Below are 18,169 nucleotides of genomic sequence, written 5' to 3' on the forward strand. Positions count from 1 at the left end.
TTTTTTTTTTTTTTTTTTTTTTTTTTTTTTTTTTTTTTTTTCCCCCAGGATCCTGTCCCCAGTGGTTTTTCTGCAGGAGATGTGTTGATTCCCCTGGCAGATGAGTATGATCCCATGTTCCCAAATGACTACGAAAAAGTGGTGAAACGTCAGAGAGAGGAACGACAGCGGCAGCGGGAGCTGGAGAGACAAAAGGAGATTGAAGAGAGAGAAAAGTAAGGCTTTTGTTTAAACTCCTGACATATTGACTCTTATGTAAAGAATAGACATGTCAATTTGTTTCATTTTATCTCTCTACTTTCAGGGAAATTCGTAGAGGTTTTGTGAATACTGCGTGCTTGTAGAAACAAGTGCAGTGTTTTAATTAATAAGTTTTAATGCCCCTGGTAAAAATCACCTAACAGTGCAAAACCAATAAGAACTATCAGTTTTACAGCCTCTTTGGCTGAAAGACCTTTGTCAAAATTATTCTGAATTTACTTTGTTTCAATAATAGCAGCAATATTTAGGTACTTCATGCATCATTATCAGACTTCCACCTTGCAGGTGTTTTAGAGTATTTGTTGTCAGTGCCACCTGACTACAGAAAAACCTTTTCAACACTCAGTGATGAACCATCCTTTTTGCTTCTAAAAACTACAAACTGATCCATGAATGCATTCAGTTTTACATGTGGCTAGCAGAGCCTTTGAGAGGCATAGTTGCATTTCCTTTTTTAATACTCTGCAGTCAGTAATTTAATAAGTTAATTATGTGTTTAATACTCTGTTGTCTTTGGAGAAAAGAAAATACTACTTTATTTTTAATGCCCTTTCCCTGAAATAAGAAATCTCTGTAATCACATTAAGGAAGTTGAATGCAGACTCAGTATCTGATTGTTGTAAGTGGTAAAAGGTCTGCCAGCCAGGCAGAAGATTACATTCACTCGTTTTAAGTGAAGTGAATAAGTTGTCTTCATCGCAGTATGAATCATCTGAAGTCTGGAATTACAGTTCTGCTGCCCTGTTTAGATTGTGGAAATTAATATTTCTAGTCATTGGGACTTCTCTCTTCTCTTGGATATATCTTTGTTGTTTCGCTGGAGAAGGATTGCCTGAGGCTCTGTCCTACTGGCATGCAAGACCTCAGGAATCTGGGATGTCATTCCTACAGTTTCAGCATTGATTGCTCTTTAGTCATATTTGTACTTGTGTGTGGGCCAAGAGTCTTTATACATATAAACATTAGAGAAAAGAAGTGAAAAACAAATAGTACATTCTGATTTCAAACTGGGGGAAATAATCTCAGCCAAACCTGCATCAGATGTGTGCTTTGGGATATCAGGCTGTACATTTGTTTTGATTTCAGAGTGTAGAGATTCAGAAGTTCTGTGTGGTTCCACAGTAGAGCTGTTTTTAGCATCCTGTAGCACAGTTTTGGTGGCTGTGCTAGGAATGAGATCTGATTTATGCACTTTGTGCTCTTAACTTTTGAGGAAAAGTGCTTTTCCTTTTTGTTGTAAAGTATTAAAATGAGTAATTTCCTGATCACATTAGATAACAGCTGAAGCGCAAACAAATCTTGAAGCATTCCTTACTTCACGTTAAAAGTTATGCCTGAATCTTATTTTAATTAAACTTCTCAAAAATCTGATGTTTAAGCATGAGGATTTTTTTTTAATTGAGTAAATCATATTACTCTGTATTGCCTGTGATGGGAAATGTAAAAGGGATTCTGTGCAAAGCAGGGTGATCAATTAATGTCTGTGACCCTGCTCTCCGCTCCGTCCAACACCTGTTCCACTGCAGTCATTCAGTCACTCTGGCCTCTTTGGACAAGATTTATTCGGGTGCTTCCTCCTTTCCATACATTCTTCTTGGCTGACCTGCAAGTGGAAAATGATCTTGGTTTAGATTCATCTTCTGTTTTACCAAAAATGCCCCATGAGGATAAAAACAAAAAAACAAACGGTGAAGGTGTTTACTTGCACTTTCATGGGAAATGTGTTAAATGTCAGTTGGATGGAGCAGAATAATTCACCTTGCACAGGTGGGATCACAAATAAAAGCAAAGAGTTGATTTCCATGGTTTCTCATCCTAACTTGCTGTGTCTCCTAGAAGGCGTAAAGACAGACACGAAGCCAGTGGGTTTTCAAGAAGACCAGATCCAGATTCTGATGAAGATGAAGATTATGAAAGGGAGAGGCGAAAAAGAAGTAAGGGAACTGCTTATGGTTTTGGTGTGGAAAGAGGAGAAAAAGAGGGAGGGGGATTCACAGTCCTGTTTCATGGATTCTGTATTTCTCTGTCCTCACATGAGTACACTGTTAATTCTGAGCCTTTAGAATTAGTCTGGCATTTTATTACAACATCATATAATCCAGAAGACTGCTATTTTTCCATGGAGATAGATGGCAACCAAGTTATTTGTGAAAATACCTCTATTTGCCTTAGTTTGTAGATACTTGTTGTAAGTTTCTGCATGGTGCAGGTTCCAAAGAAGGGGTGAGGCATGACATAAAATCAGGCTGTGAGAATCACTGTCAAGTTTTCACTATTGCAGGCTTTCATTCCTGCATTTGTTACTTCAGTCCCCTTAGAGCTTGTCAGGTGATGTGATCAGAAATACATCATTGCATAAGCAAAATTAAGCTTTACTCTCTTTCAGCAACAAAGTTACAGTAAATAAATCAGGCTTGTTGTGATATCCTCCAAATGTGTTGTGTTCCATTTTGCTCATAGGTATGGGAGGAGCTGCCATTGCACCACCCACTTCTCTCGTTGAGAAGGACAAAGAACGTGAGTGCTCCAAAAACCACTTCTCTAAACCCAGCAGTGTTAATTTCTCACTCAACTTTCTGTTTGGTTAAGTCCTCCTGCTTTTCCCGTTGGAGTTTTTTGTAGCAGCAGTACATGAACAAGTTCTTTGTTGTTGTGGGGAGGCTGTGGGGGACCTGTGATGCTGCTTTGCTTCACATCTCTGTTCTGAAGGATTCTTTCTGTATTGCTGGACAAGTGGTTTGGCAAACTGGGCTCTTACCACCGTGTGCAGCTACTCACTTCTGATGTGAAAGAATAAATGTCACAGGCAGGTTTCTCTGGATAGACTAGAAACCTCCACAGTGTGGAGGGGGAATTTTTCCATTGCTCTTTCCTTTAGGAGGTACTTAGTGAATGTCTTTTCTGAAGGAGTTATGCACTACAGGCAGATTTTTTTGCGTTTTTCAGGGGTACAGTTTAGCTGAAGAGATTTGTGTGCAGTGGTGGTGTGAGGATCTTAGTTGTCCACGAGATGGCATCATCTTGCTTCCCTTTTTTTTTCCGTGCCTACCTGTTTTAAATTTTAAAATTGGAATAATTAGCTGTATATTGTCTACTTTAAAAAATAGTAAGAAGATTCTTATGCACACAAACGTTCCTTTGGGAGTCCTCATTGTATTTATGAGAATATTGAAAAATAAAAAAAACCCCACAGCTTAAGTGAATGAAACAGCAGTGAAAGCGTGTGATGTAAGTAAACATTCAAAACAGAAAGACATTGTTTTGAGTAAATAATTAAGAGCAATTGAGTGGTGTCAAGGAAAAGTAAATATAGGCTGGAAATAGTAGAAATATCCTTATGGGGAGAGCTTTTAAAATGTGACATAGTCATATTTTAAAGAAACCTTTATGTGGCTTCTTACTTGATGCTCAAATCCAGGCTGTAAGAAAACAAGAAAATATTGGTCCCATAGTCCAGTCCATTTGCTGTTTAAATAGGGATTGGTTTTCCTCATATGACATCCCCAGACTTCACATCTGACCTTTTATTTGATAAGATACAAAAGCTAGTGTAGAAGAGAATACTCTGAAATTAAGTCAGTCTCATCAAAGTCCATAAGTCTTTTCAAAAGTGATTTACTTATTTTTTTTAGGGTTTCTATAGGTTTGGGGTTTTTTTTTTTAATTTTGCCATTTGACTTGTCAGTGAAAGGTGGTTTAATAATCCATCCAGTATAATTGAGATATCCAGATCCATCTCCATCCCCAGGAAGAGTTGCAGTTCAGAAATTCCCAGTGAGATGAGTTGCATTCATTTTTTTTTTAATAGACTGGTTTCTCTTCTCTGCAAATGTGCAGTGTATTTTTCTTACAGTCCTTGGGCCTTGAGTTCTGTGCATTGATCCTTTTTTTGTCATAATTCTGTTCCTGACGAATGGGAGTTTGTCCTCTGGATAATCTCATTGTAGTGCAGGTGGCCTCTTAATGTTTATTTTATCCATTTAGTAAGAGGTTAAGAAGTGCATTATAGAGCTGTGGGAATCTATATCCAATGAGGAAAATCCAGAATAACTCGGATCTTGTTTCTGAGAGAGAGAAGTGAGGGGATGTTAAAACAGCACATGCAAAGGAAACATACTTCTGATTTAAATTTATATGGAAGACTTTTTTCATAGTTTGTTAAAATTTTATTGAAAAAAACCCAAGTGTGTTTGTTTTCTGCAGCTGTAGCATCATTCCCATATGAGGAGGAGTCGAGACCTCGGGCGCCTTCTTCCAAAGCAGCAATTCCTCCTCCAGTGTATGATGAGCCAGAGAGACCTCGTTCCCCCACAGGACCCAGCAACTCCTTCCTCGCCAACATGGGGTAAATGAGGGACCTCTGCACATTTTGTGGGAAAAGGCATTGGAAGGTGGTGGAAACCAAAAGCTGAAACAGTTTGTCAGGAGAGAAGAGCACAACCCATTGCATGTATGTGGTTAGTCTGAGTTCAGAGAGTCCAAACTGGCAGGATACAGAAAAAATGTGTATCCTGGAAAAATCCAGGATTGACTGGATTGAGGGAAACACATCTGAGATGGTTGCATTCAAGGCTGTGTTTTTAAGCCAGACTCCAGTATAGTGTTTATGGCCTGTATTTGGCCAAGCCAAACAATGCAGTATACTTGAAAACACAGGTGGCACATTGGTTCTTCTAGGTTTCTTTTCCAGCTTTGTCTTAAATTTGCTGTATACCAGCAAACTGATATTTCAAATCATTTCAGCTCTGCTTTGTTCAAAAATTCAGGAGTGTATTTGCATGAATGTAGCAGCTGTGGCTGCAAATCTGCCCATTTACTGTCCTGCCTTGTATGTGATGCTTGTGTTACTACTGTGGAAACAAAGTGAAGATGAGTCTATAGCTAAAAACAGCTCAGAGACCTAATTTTTGGATTTCGTGGGGGTTTTTTAATTGTCCAGAAAAAGACAATCAAACTTGGTACTGTTGGACCAGCTTGTGCATTGTTGCCACCTCTAGTTAGCAGTACCATGGAACCTTCACTTCATTGAAGAAAGGGCTAAAAATCTGACCTAACCTGCCTCACTTTGACCACACAATTGGCTGTTTATTCTGTCCCTTAGTGTTTTAACCTTTCAGCATTACATAGCCATACTTTTTAGCCTTTTGCTTAGAAAAAAATCACGTAACTTGTAGTAGCTCTTGTGCTTTTTGCCCCTGCGTAAGGAGATTTTAGGAGGTAGAATATTTGAGCACTCAGCAGAAATGCAGTGTTAATGTTTTCTGGAAGAAACCTTTACTAACTGATGTTTTTTCTCTCTTTGCAGGGGGACAGTAGCTCACAAAATCATGCAGAAGTATGGTTTCAGAGAGGGCCAGGGGCTGGGCAAACATGAACAGGGGCTCAGCACAGCACTGTCAGTAGAGAAAACGAGCAAGAGGGGTGGCAAGATCATTGTTGGTGAATCTACAGAGAAAGGTAATTGTGTTCTACACCAAGTCTGTGAGAAATGAAGCTCCTGGGTTTTTGTTTACCATCTGTCCTTGTTGAAAACATTGGAGTTGGAAAAATTACTTCTATTTGTTCTTGTGGAAATTTATCTTTTTGCAAAGTGATCCCATATGCTTTTTCTTTTAGCTCATCTTCCCCTTCCTCCATCAGCTGTCCTCCTTTAGTGTCAGGAAGCATCTTCACTTCCAGAGCTGATCCTGCTCTGCCCCAATGGCTTCCTCCCTCTCACGTCCTATAGACATTGCTCTCATTTCCCTGCTCTTGTCTGATCTAGAGACTACATCCAGGCTTCTGAGTACAAGTGATGGAAGTCAGAAGACTTTTAGTCTTCTAGTTCTTATGAATTATTCTGAACTTATGAATTATTCTCCTCAAAGAAATAGTACATTGTCAATGTTCTTGCTTAATTCACATCATTGGAATTGATTTTTCTGCTTACTGTCATTCTCAGTAGCTACAAGCTGTGAATAACTGTTCCTCACCAATATGAAATGACATTTTGTGGCTTTTATTCCATTGTTTGATCAATAAGATTCTGATAAAAGTCCCTAATTGAGCTTTAATCATAAATTATTCCCTGATTCGCTGTTCTGTCTTCAAACAGAAACAGGAAAGAAGGCGGATTCCAACCCCTTGACTGAGATACTGAAATGCCCAACTAAAGTGGTCTTACTGAGGGTGAGTTGGGAGTAAGGGAACATGTCTTGGTGTTGGAATGTTTAAACCTCTGTTCCTGATACAAGACTCTACACAGTTCAAATGGTTCTGGCCTGCACCCACGTGGTGTTTTGTGTTCTGGGGAAGTGATGTGACTTCCTGGGGTACAAGCTGTGACTTTAAATCAGCACTGCTTTAAATTGTACAGTTCTCTTGTCCTAGGGACAGGGAACTGTTTCCTTCTGTAGCTCTTAAAGTATTGGTAGTCACAGTTCACAGAGCATCTGTGATTCGTGTACACAGTCACCTACACAGACTCCATCCAGTGAGCTGGGTTTATTCTTTGACTTTCAGAACATGGTTGGTGCTGGGGAGGTGGATGAAGACCTTGAAGTCGAAACTAAGGAGGAATGTGAGAAATATGGCAAGGTTGGGAAATGCGTCATCTTTGAGGTAAGAAATAATCTGTCTCTCTTTTTGGCTGCTCTGAAAGTAAACTGGGCACTTGTCCCTCATGACTGGTGTGTTACTGCCTAAAGCTGCATACATAGAAGATCTCTCAGGGTCTTTTACTGTGTTGGGATTCTGGATTTTCTGTAAGATACAAATTTCTAATAATAGGAACTGGGCAAAAATCTCTGAGCATTGTGCTTTTGGAATCTTTTTATTTCGTTCTTTTCATTGCCTTTGTGAAGATCAATGTAAAACAGTATTTTTGCTACTGTTCTAATTACTTGTGGCTTAGGGTTTTTGATTTGTTTCAGATCCCTGGTGCCCCTGATGATGAAGCTGTAAGAATATTTTTAGAGTTTGAACGGGTTGAATCTGCCATCAAAGGTAGGATCCTAAATTGTGTCCTGTGAACCTCAGAGTTAACTTCTGTAGAGAGATTAAACAGTGTCAGTGGTCAGGCTGTTGAGTTAGAGATGTTTATTTTATTGAATTGCTGCTTGCTGATCTGCTCTTCGTTTCAATTCCAGCTGTTGTGGATCTAAATGGAAGATATTTTGGAGGCAGAGTGGTGAAGGCTTGTTTCTACAACCTGGACAAGTTCAGAGTGCTGGATCTGGCGGAACAAGTTTGATTTTAGAAATCTAGCTCAAGGTGTCATTGTTTTGGCAATCACGTTTTCAGCAGTAGGCTGGGAATAAAGAAGAGAAAAGTAGCTTTCCTAGCAAACTGGAAACAGGCCTCATTGAATGGATTTTACACATTCGTTGTGACTTACGTTTTTTTGTAATATAAAGCCCTTTGAAAGTAAGATTCACATCTGTGTGGTTTTGAATTGCACATTTCTGCTTACTGCTCTGGGGATCCTGGTTTTTTTGAGCTTTCAGATGACTTTGTCAAAAACCCACTGCTGAGGAGATGCTTTGTCTGTATTCCTGCTTTCTTTGTTCTGGTGCTTCATCATGGAGTCCCTGTGCTGGATCCACGATAAGTGTGAAGCTTTGGACAAGGACTGTGTGCTATGATCTTCTCTTCCCTGATGGTCTCCCTTAGAGTTAGAGCCTTGCTCTCCTGAGTCCTCATCTCTGCACACCAGTGATTTGGGTAATTGGACAGTTGCAGCTGGTTTGTTCTCCTGACTCCAGGACAATGCCTTCTGTGCCAGAATGGAGACTAAAATAATAAGGATTGAGTCTGTCTTCAGATCAAAAGAAAATCCATGTCTAATCCAGGGAAATAGAAAGAGAAAGGAGTTTAATGGGCTCTTAGCAGGAGCTCTGTGCTGTCAGGCAGTCTGTGCTGGGAATATCCAGGGATAACTGAATACAGATTATTAGGCAGGGAGATGGGAAACTCCTTCATGTATCTGGCCAGCTGTCACAATCTCACTTCCTCTAATTCACACATGGGCAACTAACTTTGTTTAATCATTTCAAACCTGGCATTTGCTCTTTCTGTGTATATTTCTATATCTGAGGTCAAATACCATCAGGGTTATGCTTTTTTTTCCTTTTGGGAAGGAGTGCCTGTGGAAGTTTTCAAAGTAGGTGGCCATGGAGGGAAGTTCTTCTATGAAAATCTGAAGAGTTGACAAACTAAACTACTAAACACTACTACTCTTACTTTTAACTTGATGTAAAATAGTACACAGCTCTCTGCTCCTGGTTTTATGTTTGCTTTTCGTTTGGGAACCGTATGTGACAAAGAGGTGGCAGGGGGTGACTCTGCAATGGTGGCAGTTGTCTCTGTGCCCCATTACACCCAGAATTGTGCAGATACTGAAATGCCTGGGAGCCCTGAGGGCATTTTAGCTGTTTGAAAGCTGATGCTGGATGTCTTCTTCCTGTTACACGCAAGGACTGGGGGGAGGGGGGATAGACCTGTAGTTCAACGCTGTGAATATCTCCAGTTATTGCCCTTTTGTTGAGTTTTGGCCACAGATTTCTATGACAAAACCCTTGGGTCTTGTGTTTTGCTTATTTTGTCCACTTGTGTTCTGCCAACCTCTGTACAAACATTTGCTTGTAAAACGGAATTTTTAAAAAAAAACTGGTATTTTACCTGCTGTGTGTTGGCTTCCTTACTCTGCTCTTGTGTTGTGCAAGGCCCTCCCTCAGAGCTGGCCACTTCTGCACCATGAGTTGGCTCTTTCTCTAATGCACCCTCACTGCAGCAGAGCTGAGGAACAGGCCTGACTCCAAAACCACAGGACTTGGGGCAAAAACAGAATCTAGCTTCTGTTCCTGCCTCTGCTCTTTGTTTTCTCTTTGACTTCGAGCAACACTTCAAGGCCTTTGGTGCCGTGTAGTAAAACAGAGATGAGCCTGGTATGAATTAGCATAGGCTTGCTTGTAATACTCAAATAATTTGAGTGGCTGCTGTAGAAAGTTTAACCACTGGTAACAGATTTAGTGTGATCTGAGCTTGAAATATGACTTACCTTAAAGCAATGTGATTTATTTATGGCTCTTATTTCAGCAAATACCTCTTGAGTGACTAGGCTGTAAACATTTCCTGAGGTACACAGACTGGTTTTTGTGCCTTTAAGCAGCTGTTTTGCTTTTTAGCACCAGCTTCTGAGCTTCCAGTCTGATAACTTGAAGGTTTTCCATTTGCTGAGAATGGCTTTATTGGCAACTTTTGAACGATTTCGTTCTGAGAATCCTTATTGTGGTTGAAGACAGGGGTAAAGTTTATCCATGAAAATGTAGGGGAGATAGTTTATTCATTTCGTATTTTGTGTAGGAGATTGATGCTATAAATGAGGTGTTTTTATGTACCAAGGGGACTCTAAAGAAAGCACACCTGAAGTGGAGGAGACCTACATCCCCTGAGTTCCATCTCTGGTGGGTGCTGTACAAACACGTGACAGTGGAGCCAGGTGTGTAAGCAGGTGGCCACAGCTGATGCAAGCGAACACCTGCCCAGGTGTGGAAACCTGCAGAGCTTCGGACACTCACTGGGCTCTGAGGTGGTCAGACCTCGTTTGTCTCCTTAGCAGGAAGCATTTTTTTGCAAATGCACCTTCTCCCTGTTCTTCAACACTCTCAGTGTGTTGGCTCAGACTTCCTCAGGCACGTTTGTATCTTGCAAGCCTTGAAAAATTTGGTTCTGAATTTACTTCTCTACTGGAGAATTGGCCTCCTCTGGAATCTTGCCACTGACTTCCATTTCTAGTAGTTTCTCAAATGACTTTTTATCTAACACCTCCAGCTCTTCCTGCTTACACATCCCTTTTTCTCCTCTGATTCATCAGTGCCCTTTCCAAAGGCTCAGCAGCACTTAATTTGGAGCTCTTTGCAGCTACCAAGTTTTATTTGGTGATTTGTCTTTACACCCTGGAAACTCTGCAGCCACCTCATTCTCTCATGTACGTACATGGTGACTGGTCTGAAGCAATAATACTTTGGTTTCTCTTTTTGTGTGGTGCCCTAAAAGGTTCTGATTTTACAGAAAATGAAGAGGATGATGGGCTGTTACGAACAATTGCTTTACTGGCAGTGCAGGATTGGTTATAGTGCTTCAGGTGAAGCACCGGCTATTTTTCAGGTATGATTTCCTAAATTTAAGCTTTAATTCCTTGGCTTAAGCACCTGTGTAAACGCTGTGTGATTCTGTAATGTATTGAACAACTGCATTTCCTCATGGGCTGCGTATGAACTGTTCATTGCTTCTGGGAATTCAGATTACATGCCTGCTTAGAGAGATTTGAGTGTCCTGAAGCAACCAGCAAGCTGAGAGGGACGTGTAGGACGTGTCAGCCCGGAGCTGAATGAGGTGCCCGGTGCATTAACAACCCTGAGGTCTTAAGGACAGGGATTTGTGCAGTGGCATCACCGTTTGCTGCCTTGTTCTCTTCCTAATTGGGAACACTGGCTACTATTTTAACAGTGGGGATTTAGTGACTTGATTACTTTCCTAATTGTTACAACCCCAACATGGTGTCGCTGAGCAGGAGCAGCTATTTCAGAGCCCATCATGAAGCACATAGGTTATGATTTGTTTTCTCACCTGCACTGTTCTGCACTTAACCTGTGTGGAATTTCACCTGTCAGTTTATCACTTTGCCTACTTGGTGTCAGACTGCCATCTGAAGTGAGATGGAGCTCGCAGGGAACATTTTTAACATTACTATTGTCAAAATTTAAGTTTGCTTTGCTGTTGTTACATGAAAGGTGAGAGTTGTTGCCCCACAGAACTTTCTGTCTGAATAGCCAGGGAGGGTGGGAGGCAGGTACAAGAAATATCTTGCCCAAGGACATGCAGAAGGTGGTTTGGAGAGTTGGGATTACACCCTATTCCTCTGTACTTGCAACTGTGCAACCAAAACCCACATTCCTCGTGGAGCTGCTTTTTATTTTGGCAACAGAAAATGGTCAATTCTCTTAGCCTTGAGCTTTGGATTCTGAAGCGAGTTCAGAAGGAGATGTAATTCATGTGCTGCGGTCTGTGTAAGTGGTTGCCTTAGGAGGGGTTTATCTGAAATCAAGCTCCTGTGGGAGATTTGAGTGTTTCAGGGGATTTTACCCTTCTGTGCAAGAGAAAATACGTGTTGTAACCTCATACAGTTTTCTTAAAGATAGACAAATATGGAAGGTTTCAAAGAGGATCTTAAACTCTGAGATCCTTCTTGCTCCACAAGCAGAAGTCCAATGAGGGAGTGAGAACTTCCAGTCCTTACAGCACTTGGTGCAAGAGGCCCTGAGCAAGACTAAGATTCACCCTGTGTTTCATTGAATTAAATCCCATGTTCATGCCTGGGATTGCCTCTCCCTAGGTACAGGACCTAGCACTCCTTTTTGAGCTCCATGATGTTCCTGCCAGCCTCTTCCCAGCCTGCCCAGGTCCCTCTGGGTGGCAGCATGACCCTCTGAGGTAGCTGCCACTCCTCCCAGTTTATGTGATCTGCAAGTTTGCTTTAATTAAGGTGTTAAAGAGGACTGGACCCAGCACTGACACCTGTAGTTCACCAGCAGCTCCTGGCCTCCAGCCAGACCCTGAGCCACTGACCACTGGGACCAGGCATTCAGACAGTTTTTGGTGTCTGCTCCTGCAGCTTCAAGAGCTTCTTTGTGAGGAGGTTCTTACAGGACATAATGTTTGGAAGTCTTACATGAGTCCAGGTAGACAGTACCCACAGCTCTCCTCTGCCAGGCCAGTCATTTCATTTCAAGGTTATCAAGTTGGTCAAACATGACTTCCCCCTTGGTGAATCCAAGCTGACTGCTACTGATGATTTTCTTGTCCTTCATAAAAACAGTGTCCAGGATTAGCTGCTCACAGAATTGCAGAAATTATTTTAAATTCTCTAAAAATTGGAAGAGAGCAAGAACATCCACACAGCTGGGGGCCATGTATGGATGCATTTGGCACTGGTAACGTGTTCCTAGCTGGGTGCAAGATTAACCCTATTCCTTTCCCCAAAAAAGCAGGAGCTGCTTGTGATCATGGAGGACTTAGTGTTGCTTACAAGCACTTTCTGTAGCACTAAGTTCAGCACTGTAATGATTGAGTCCTTAGGGAAATTCCTCCCTTCAGGTGATCAGGCAGTTGTCCTTAAAGACAAACAGGGATTGATTGTGATTAGCAGTGTGTGCTCTGCTAATTTGCTGTCACTGAGCAATGAGAGGACACAGCCAGATTTGGATTTCTGCTGTGCTGCTCTGTGGAGATGTAGGTTCTTCATAGATGGGTTTGAAAGTAGCACCTGGGCTTTGGAATTTTTTTGGTGTGTCCTATAGACAGGACTTTCAATAAAAGACTTCCCTCTTGCCCTGTGATTTTATTCAAGGTGTAGAGCAGTTAAAGAGCAATCCCAGTGCCTTTATCATCCATCAGTCTGGTTTATCCTCACACACCACAACTGACTTTTGGTTGTGACTGTAGAAGGGACTTCTGGAGTCCAGCTGGAGATGGTCAGGCAGCTCCTGGCAGGACACATGGCCCTTTTGTGTTTAATATGTGAACACAGATGGTTTTTACCTGTGATGTAGTTTAGTGGACAAATTCACCTGCTTTGCCTTGTTTTGAATCATAAAATCAAAGAATGGTTTGGATTGGAAGGGACCTCAAAGACCATCTAGTTCCAAACCCCTGCCCTTGGCAGGGATACTTTCCACTAGACCAGGTTGCTCAAAAATGAACATTTTTCTGAAAAGACTTTAGTGACATTTCCTGCTTCACAGAGGATGACAGGATTTTTTAAGGATGCAAAACCTGGTAATTATATGAGTTGCTCATAACATCAGCCAGAGCTGACAAGCCTTAACCCCTGGGCAGCCCTGGATGTAATCATAGTTACCCATGCCTTGTGTCAGGAGGATAAAGGAGTAGCTGCTCCTTTTTCCTCCTCACTGAAGGATTTTTTAACTCTGAAACTTCTTCTAAATGAGTGCTTTTTTATTTCTGCAGGTCAGTGGGTTAGAAGTGCTGCTTGCCTTGAATGTCCAGCATGATTTTACCTCCTATTTACTGCAAAAAAATGTTTTGTGTCACTTGAGATGCAACTCAGCAAGTTAGTGGCAAGGAGAAAAAAACTGCTGTAAAATCTGCAGGACTTTCAACTGCTGGACAAAAAGGTGGGCAAACCTAAAGTCTTTCACTTCTGTTCCTGAAGAGAGAAAATGAATGACAAACTCCCTGTGTGCCTGTGTTTGGTAATTTAACCAGAAATGTGCAGTAGCTAACAATAAATATGAATGTGGTCCTGTTGTCAGCTGTGCTCCTTTAGGGATCTTGCTCCCTGTTTGTGTCAGGTGGGGTTGGGTCTTGCTGGTGGCTTTTTGTCCACAGGTGCAAACACAGCTTTCCATGCCATTAAGAAAAAGCCTGTTTGAATGGGGGGAGAAATGGGTATTGAAGAGGAAAAGGTGCAGTGGAAGAACAGGCGTGAAAGCCAAAGGAAGCTCTGTAAGCTGAAGACGGCATAGTGTATGTGCTGCTGCAGAGGTTTCCTCTCATCCCCCGATTCCTGATCCCCGTTGAGCTCATGGTTGTGGCTTTATGGCTTTTCCTCTTTTCTTTTTAGCATCAGGAAATGGGGAAATCCCAGAGCACAGGGTTGTTAGTATAGAAAGGTAAGAACACAGCCTAATGTCTTGTGTCCAAACAAATGTCTGGTGTCCAAACCCCGAGCTTTCAGCCCTGTAGCTGTGGGCACCAGGGGACAGGGCACAAATGTCCTGCTCCCACCAGGCCCTGCCTCCTGTGCAGGACATCCCCCTGCCCTGCTTTGGCAGCCCCAGCAGCTGTAGCACATGCTTAAAGCCCAAGACACCCTCAGCTCTATGGAAAACAAGATCTTTCCCAGGAAGATGCCTAACCCTTTCCTTTGTTCTCTCCCACTTCTTATTCCTTCTCTGGGAAGAATGTGGGCTTTTTTCAAAGCAGCTTTCAAGCATCTTGCCACTTCACAGTCCTTGAGTTGTTTTTCCTCTCCCAGTCTCTGAGGTGTTGATCTCTGGCCTCCATTTGAGAGCTTGCAGCAAGTCAACAGCTCAGGAATCCACATGGTCCTGCCAAGACAAAGGTCTTCAGCTCATGTTGGGTTTCTCCACCTTCTGCCGCAGGCACAAAGCTGGGTAGCACTTTTGGACTTCTCTGCTTTGAACTTGTAAAACTTGTATAGCAGCTGTGAACCAAAGCTCAAATGATACTCTGGCAAAACACACCGAGCTCCTCTTGGGAGGATGGGAAGTGAAAACTGGTGGGGTTTTGTGTTTTTCCACTGTGGGAAAGTGCTGGGTTTGTGCACTTGCAGAGACGCAGAGTTACCACTGGGAGAGGATGTGAGCTGGAGCAATTCCCGATGTCTTGTCGTCTCTCTTTGTAGGGAGGGGGTGTTGCACTCGAACAGCAAAATTTAAAGACCTTTCCAGGCAATCAATCCTGCAGCAATGAAGTGTATTCAAACTGGGGTTCAGGGATTTGCTTCAAGCCCAAATTTCATAGGAAGATCCATCTCCCTGCACCAGTTACAGCCCTGCCCATCATCCCATGTGACACAACTCCATTGCATCCAAAGACACTGTCCCAGAAGTATCACATTCACCTGCAAGGACTCAGCTCTTCTGAGGAAGTTGGGAATTTAGGGCTAACAAGGAAATTAAGTTTTGAAAATATCTTCAGCTATGACATACCAGTCACGCATTTCCTCCCCTTTCTTCACTTGGATTTCTACCTGATCATTTAAAAGTATTTTGCTTTGTTTTATTTCTATCCAGCAGGCTGATTTATTCATGGGCAAAGCCTGATGGGTTTTGCTTTTCCTGCAGTGTTGGGGAACATAAAAGCCTGGAAACTTGAGGCTGCTATCAGCTTTTATGTTAAAAAATAATGGTGTTGGCATCATAAAATCAATACATCCTTTTTTTTCCTGTTTTTTAAAAAAAGGGGGGAGTTAACTGCATGGCAAGGATTTGCCTTAGCAATCCTGGACTGTGTGAAATAGAATTGATTATCTGTCACTCTTGATGCATCAGAAGAAGGATGCAGATGTTCCTCCAAACGTGACATTTCCTCTTCAGTGCCAGGTGGGTGTGTGGTAGCAGTTCAAAGCCACAGAAATCAATGGAGAAGGGAAACTGAGTTTCCTGCATGGAAAGAGCAGAATCAAATTTAGAAACCTGCTGGAGCTGGCAGCAGCAGAGAAGCCAGGAAGGTTTGTACCTGGCAGCTGCAGTAACTACTGCCTGCAGATCACCCCTGGGAAACACTGTCTAGTTCTTTCTCTCCAAAACCCAAAAGCTGAGAATTGTGCAGAACAGGAGACTAGGATCTGGAGCTGTGCAAGGCACCAAGAGCACCTGGTCACAAAATGGTTTGGGTTAGAAGGGACCTTAAAGATCATTCCAACACCTTCCACTATCCCAGGTTGCTCCAAGCCCTGTCCAGCCTGGCCTTGGACACTTCCAGGGATGGGGCAGCCACAGCTTCTCTGGGCAACCTGTGCCAGGGCCTCAGCATCCTCGCAGGGAAGAATTTTTTCCTTATCTCTAATCTAACCCTGCCTTCTGTTAGTTTAAAGCCATTTGTCCTTGTCCCAAGTCTTTGACCTGCATCTCTCTAATCCAATCTTGTCTCCACACCTTTATAGAGCACCTAATCTTTGTGATATGAAGATGGCAGCACTAATACCAGAGGTTAATAAAAGTAATCTCCCTAGGTCAGGCTACAGTGTACAAGGGGGGGTTGGCTGTAAACTCTCCAAAAGCTCACTGTTCCCAGTCCCTTCTGCATCTTAAGCCCTGATGACCCGGCTGTGTTCTCTGTTCTCCCAGCAGGAACAGGCCACGAGCCTCTCTGCAACTTTCCCCTGCTAAATCTGCAAGGCTGAAGCATCAGCCTGGTGGTCAGCATGTGGGGAGAGCTCATTGTGAGAAAGGGAGCTGGGCACCAGTGTCTGGCTGCTGGAGTGTGGGGAGATCAGCAAAAGCCTTGAAAACCTGGGCACGGGCTGAAAACAGAAGTGTAATGGTCAGTGCCTGGTCACCTTGAAGATTGGCTTAGGTGTGACTGCAGCAGCTCAGCCAGGGAACAGCTGAGCAGTGGGAAAAGGGGCCTGATGCTGATGGGGAAAGCAGCACCTTCAGGCAATGTGTAACCCAGGGGAGGAGGAGAAGAGCCTGCCTGAGCACTCTGATGTATTATAAAAGGACAAAACAGAACTTTGCAAGCCAGATCAATCATGTAAGAAGATCCCCTGGTGTACCCAGCAATTCCCAGCACCCTCGTCTTCCTTGGGTTTGTGCCATGCAAGTCATTCCAAATATTATAAATATTTCAAAGGAGTTGTTTGCATTCTTATTTGCTTGTAGAGTACTAGCCCTGCAGTGAAGGAGATCCCTGTGACTGATTCTCAGGCTAAAAGCACTGACATTCCTGTCTCACACTGCTCCCACCCATTATCTCGCTAACTGGAAAGGGAGATCAGTTCAATACTGATTTCCTGGCTGGGGATGTGCAGGGCAGCTCATTTCATCCCTGTGCCCCTTGATGCAAAGCCTGATTGCGCACACAGATGGATTCAGTGCAAGGTGGGGAAGGCAAATTAAATCTCCATCCTGGATAAAGAGGTTTTTCTGGGCTTAAGGATGAAGTTGAGGGAAAAATTCTTCCCTGAGAGGGTGCTGAGGCCCTGGCACAGGTTGTCCAGAGAATATGTGCTTGCCCCTGGATCTCTGGAAGTGTCCAAGGCCAGGCTGGACAGCACTTGGAGCAACCTGGGATAGTGGAAAGTGTCCCTGCCCATGGCAGGGGGTTGGAACTGGATGAGCTTTAAGATCCATTCCAACCCAAGCCATCCTAAGATTCTCTGAAATATGCAGCTTAAACCTGGGAGAGCAGTAAAAGGACCCTTTTCTGGGTCAGTTCCAATTAAACAAGCCCCCTGAAATATTAGCCATTAAATTATACTTTTGTTTCCTTTGGAGACAGCTTCCTACAGGACACGGCTGGGAGCGCTGGTAGCAACCATTGAGGCTCCAAGTGCCTCTCCCACAGAAACCAGCACTTGAGAAGATCCCAGGAAGCTTTCTGGACCATCCCTTACCCCTGGGGCACAATCAGTGCTGGCTGAAACCCTTCCCACCGTGTTTGCCCAACCTGTTCTGAAAACCTCAAGTGATGCTGAGCCACTGCCAGCCTCTCTGGCCATGCAGCCTGGCATTTGTGCTCTGCCAGGAGGAGAGATGCTCTGATTTCACTGTCCTGGACCACAGTTCATTTAGTTTCATCTGAATCTTATTTTGGGACCACCTGGATTCTCAGAAATTCTTTTAATTATGACTATTTTTACTTTTATGTTGTTCTTTTTAGATGCCAGACAGAAATGCTGTTGAACTGTGACTAAGGGGTGAAGATCCCCATATATCATGTTTGAAATCTTCTCTGCTTCTTTAAACTGCCTGGCACCACTGAGATGCCTGAGGTGCTTTCTGTGGGTGAGACCCAACAGTATCTGATTTAGGGAATGATGCTCTGACTCCTTGGAAGCTGGTTTCTGGAATTTTCTGGAAAATGGAAAGCAGATGTGTGGACAGCAAGGACAGTCCCATCTGAGATCTTTCTAGGTCAATGCACAGAATAACTGGAGCAAATCCCAGGGCAAGGACCAGGTGACAGAAGCACCTTAATGTGGACCTGAACCATCATCCTCTAATACACGTCTTGGTTGCAACTATGAAACTCTGGGATGCTCCAGCTGGGCAGTTTTTGGAGCTGAAGTTGCATTGTCCAGGCAAGATCAGTGTTGCAGAAAAAAAACATCCGAGGAGTTAAGCCCCTTCCAAGGTGTGCAGGCACTGAGCAGGAT

The 18,169-nt window shown here is 43.0% G+C and overlaps 1 protein-coding gene across 4 annotated transcripts in view; it reads left to right on the forward strand.

Moving 5' to 3' along the window:
• RBM17 (RNA binding motif protein 17) overlaps positions 1-8,918 on the forward strand; it is a 12,553-nt gene extending 3,635 nt beyond the window's left edge. For 3 of the 4 annotated variants that reach the window (XM_042052538.1, XM_042052530.1, XM_042052547.1), the window contains 9 exons: positions 49-215; positions 2,098-2,195; positions 2,722-2,778; positions 4,465-4,606; positions 5,567-5,718; positions 6,356-6,429; positions 6,763-6,861; positions 7,173-7,245; positions 7,389-8,918. In XM_042052538.1, the coding sequence (XP_041908472.1) occupies positions 49-215; positions 2,098-2,195; positions 2,722-2,778; positions 4,465-4,606; positions 5,567-5,718; positions 6,356-6,429; positions 6,763-6,861; positions 7,173-7,245; positions 7,389-7,492 (966 nt within the window). In that variant the 3' untranslated portion in view covers positions 7,493-8,918. The remainder of the gene's footprint in view (positions 1-48; positions 216-2,097; positions 2,196-2,721; positions 2,779-4,464; positions 4,607-5,566; positions 5,719-6,355; positions 6,430-6,762; positions 6,862-7,172; positions 7,246-7,388) is intronic. The other variant, XM_042052557.1, reaches the window with a different exon arrangement.
• Positions 8,919-18,169: the final 9,251 nt, after the last annotated feature.

Source organism: Corvus kubaryi, unplaced genomic scaffold (assembly GCF_017639235.1).
Source record: "Corvus kubaryi isolate FWS band 111438036 unplaced genomic scaffold, C.kubaryi_AGA036_p1.0 135, whole genome shotgun sequence".
Lineage (NCBI taxonomy): Eukaryota > Metazoa > Chordata > Aves > Passeriformes > Corvidae > Corvus > Corvus kubaryi.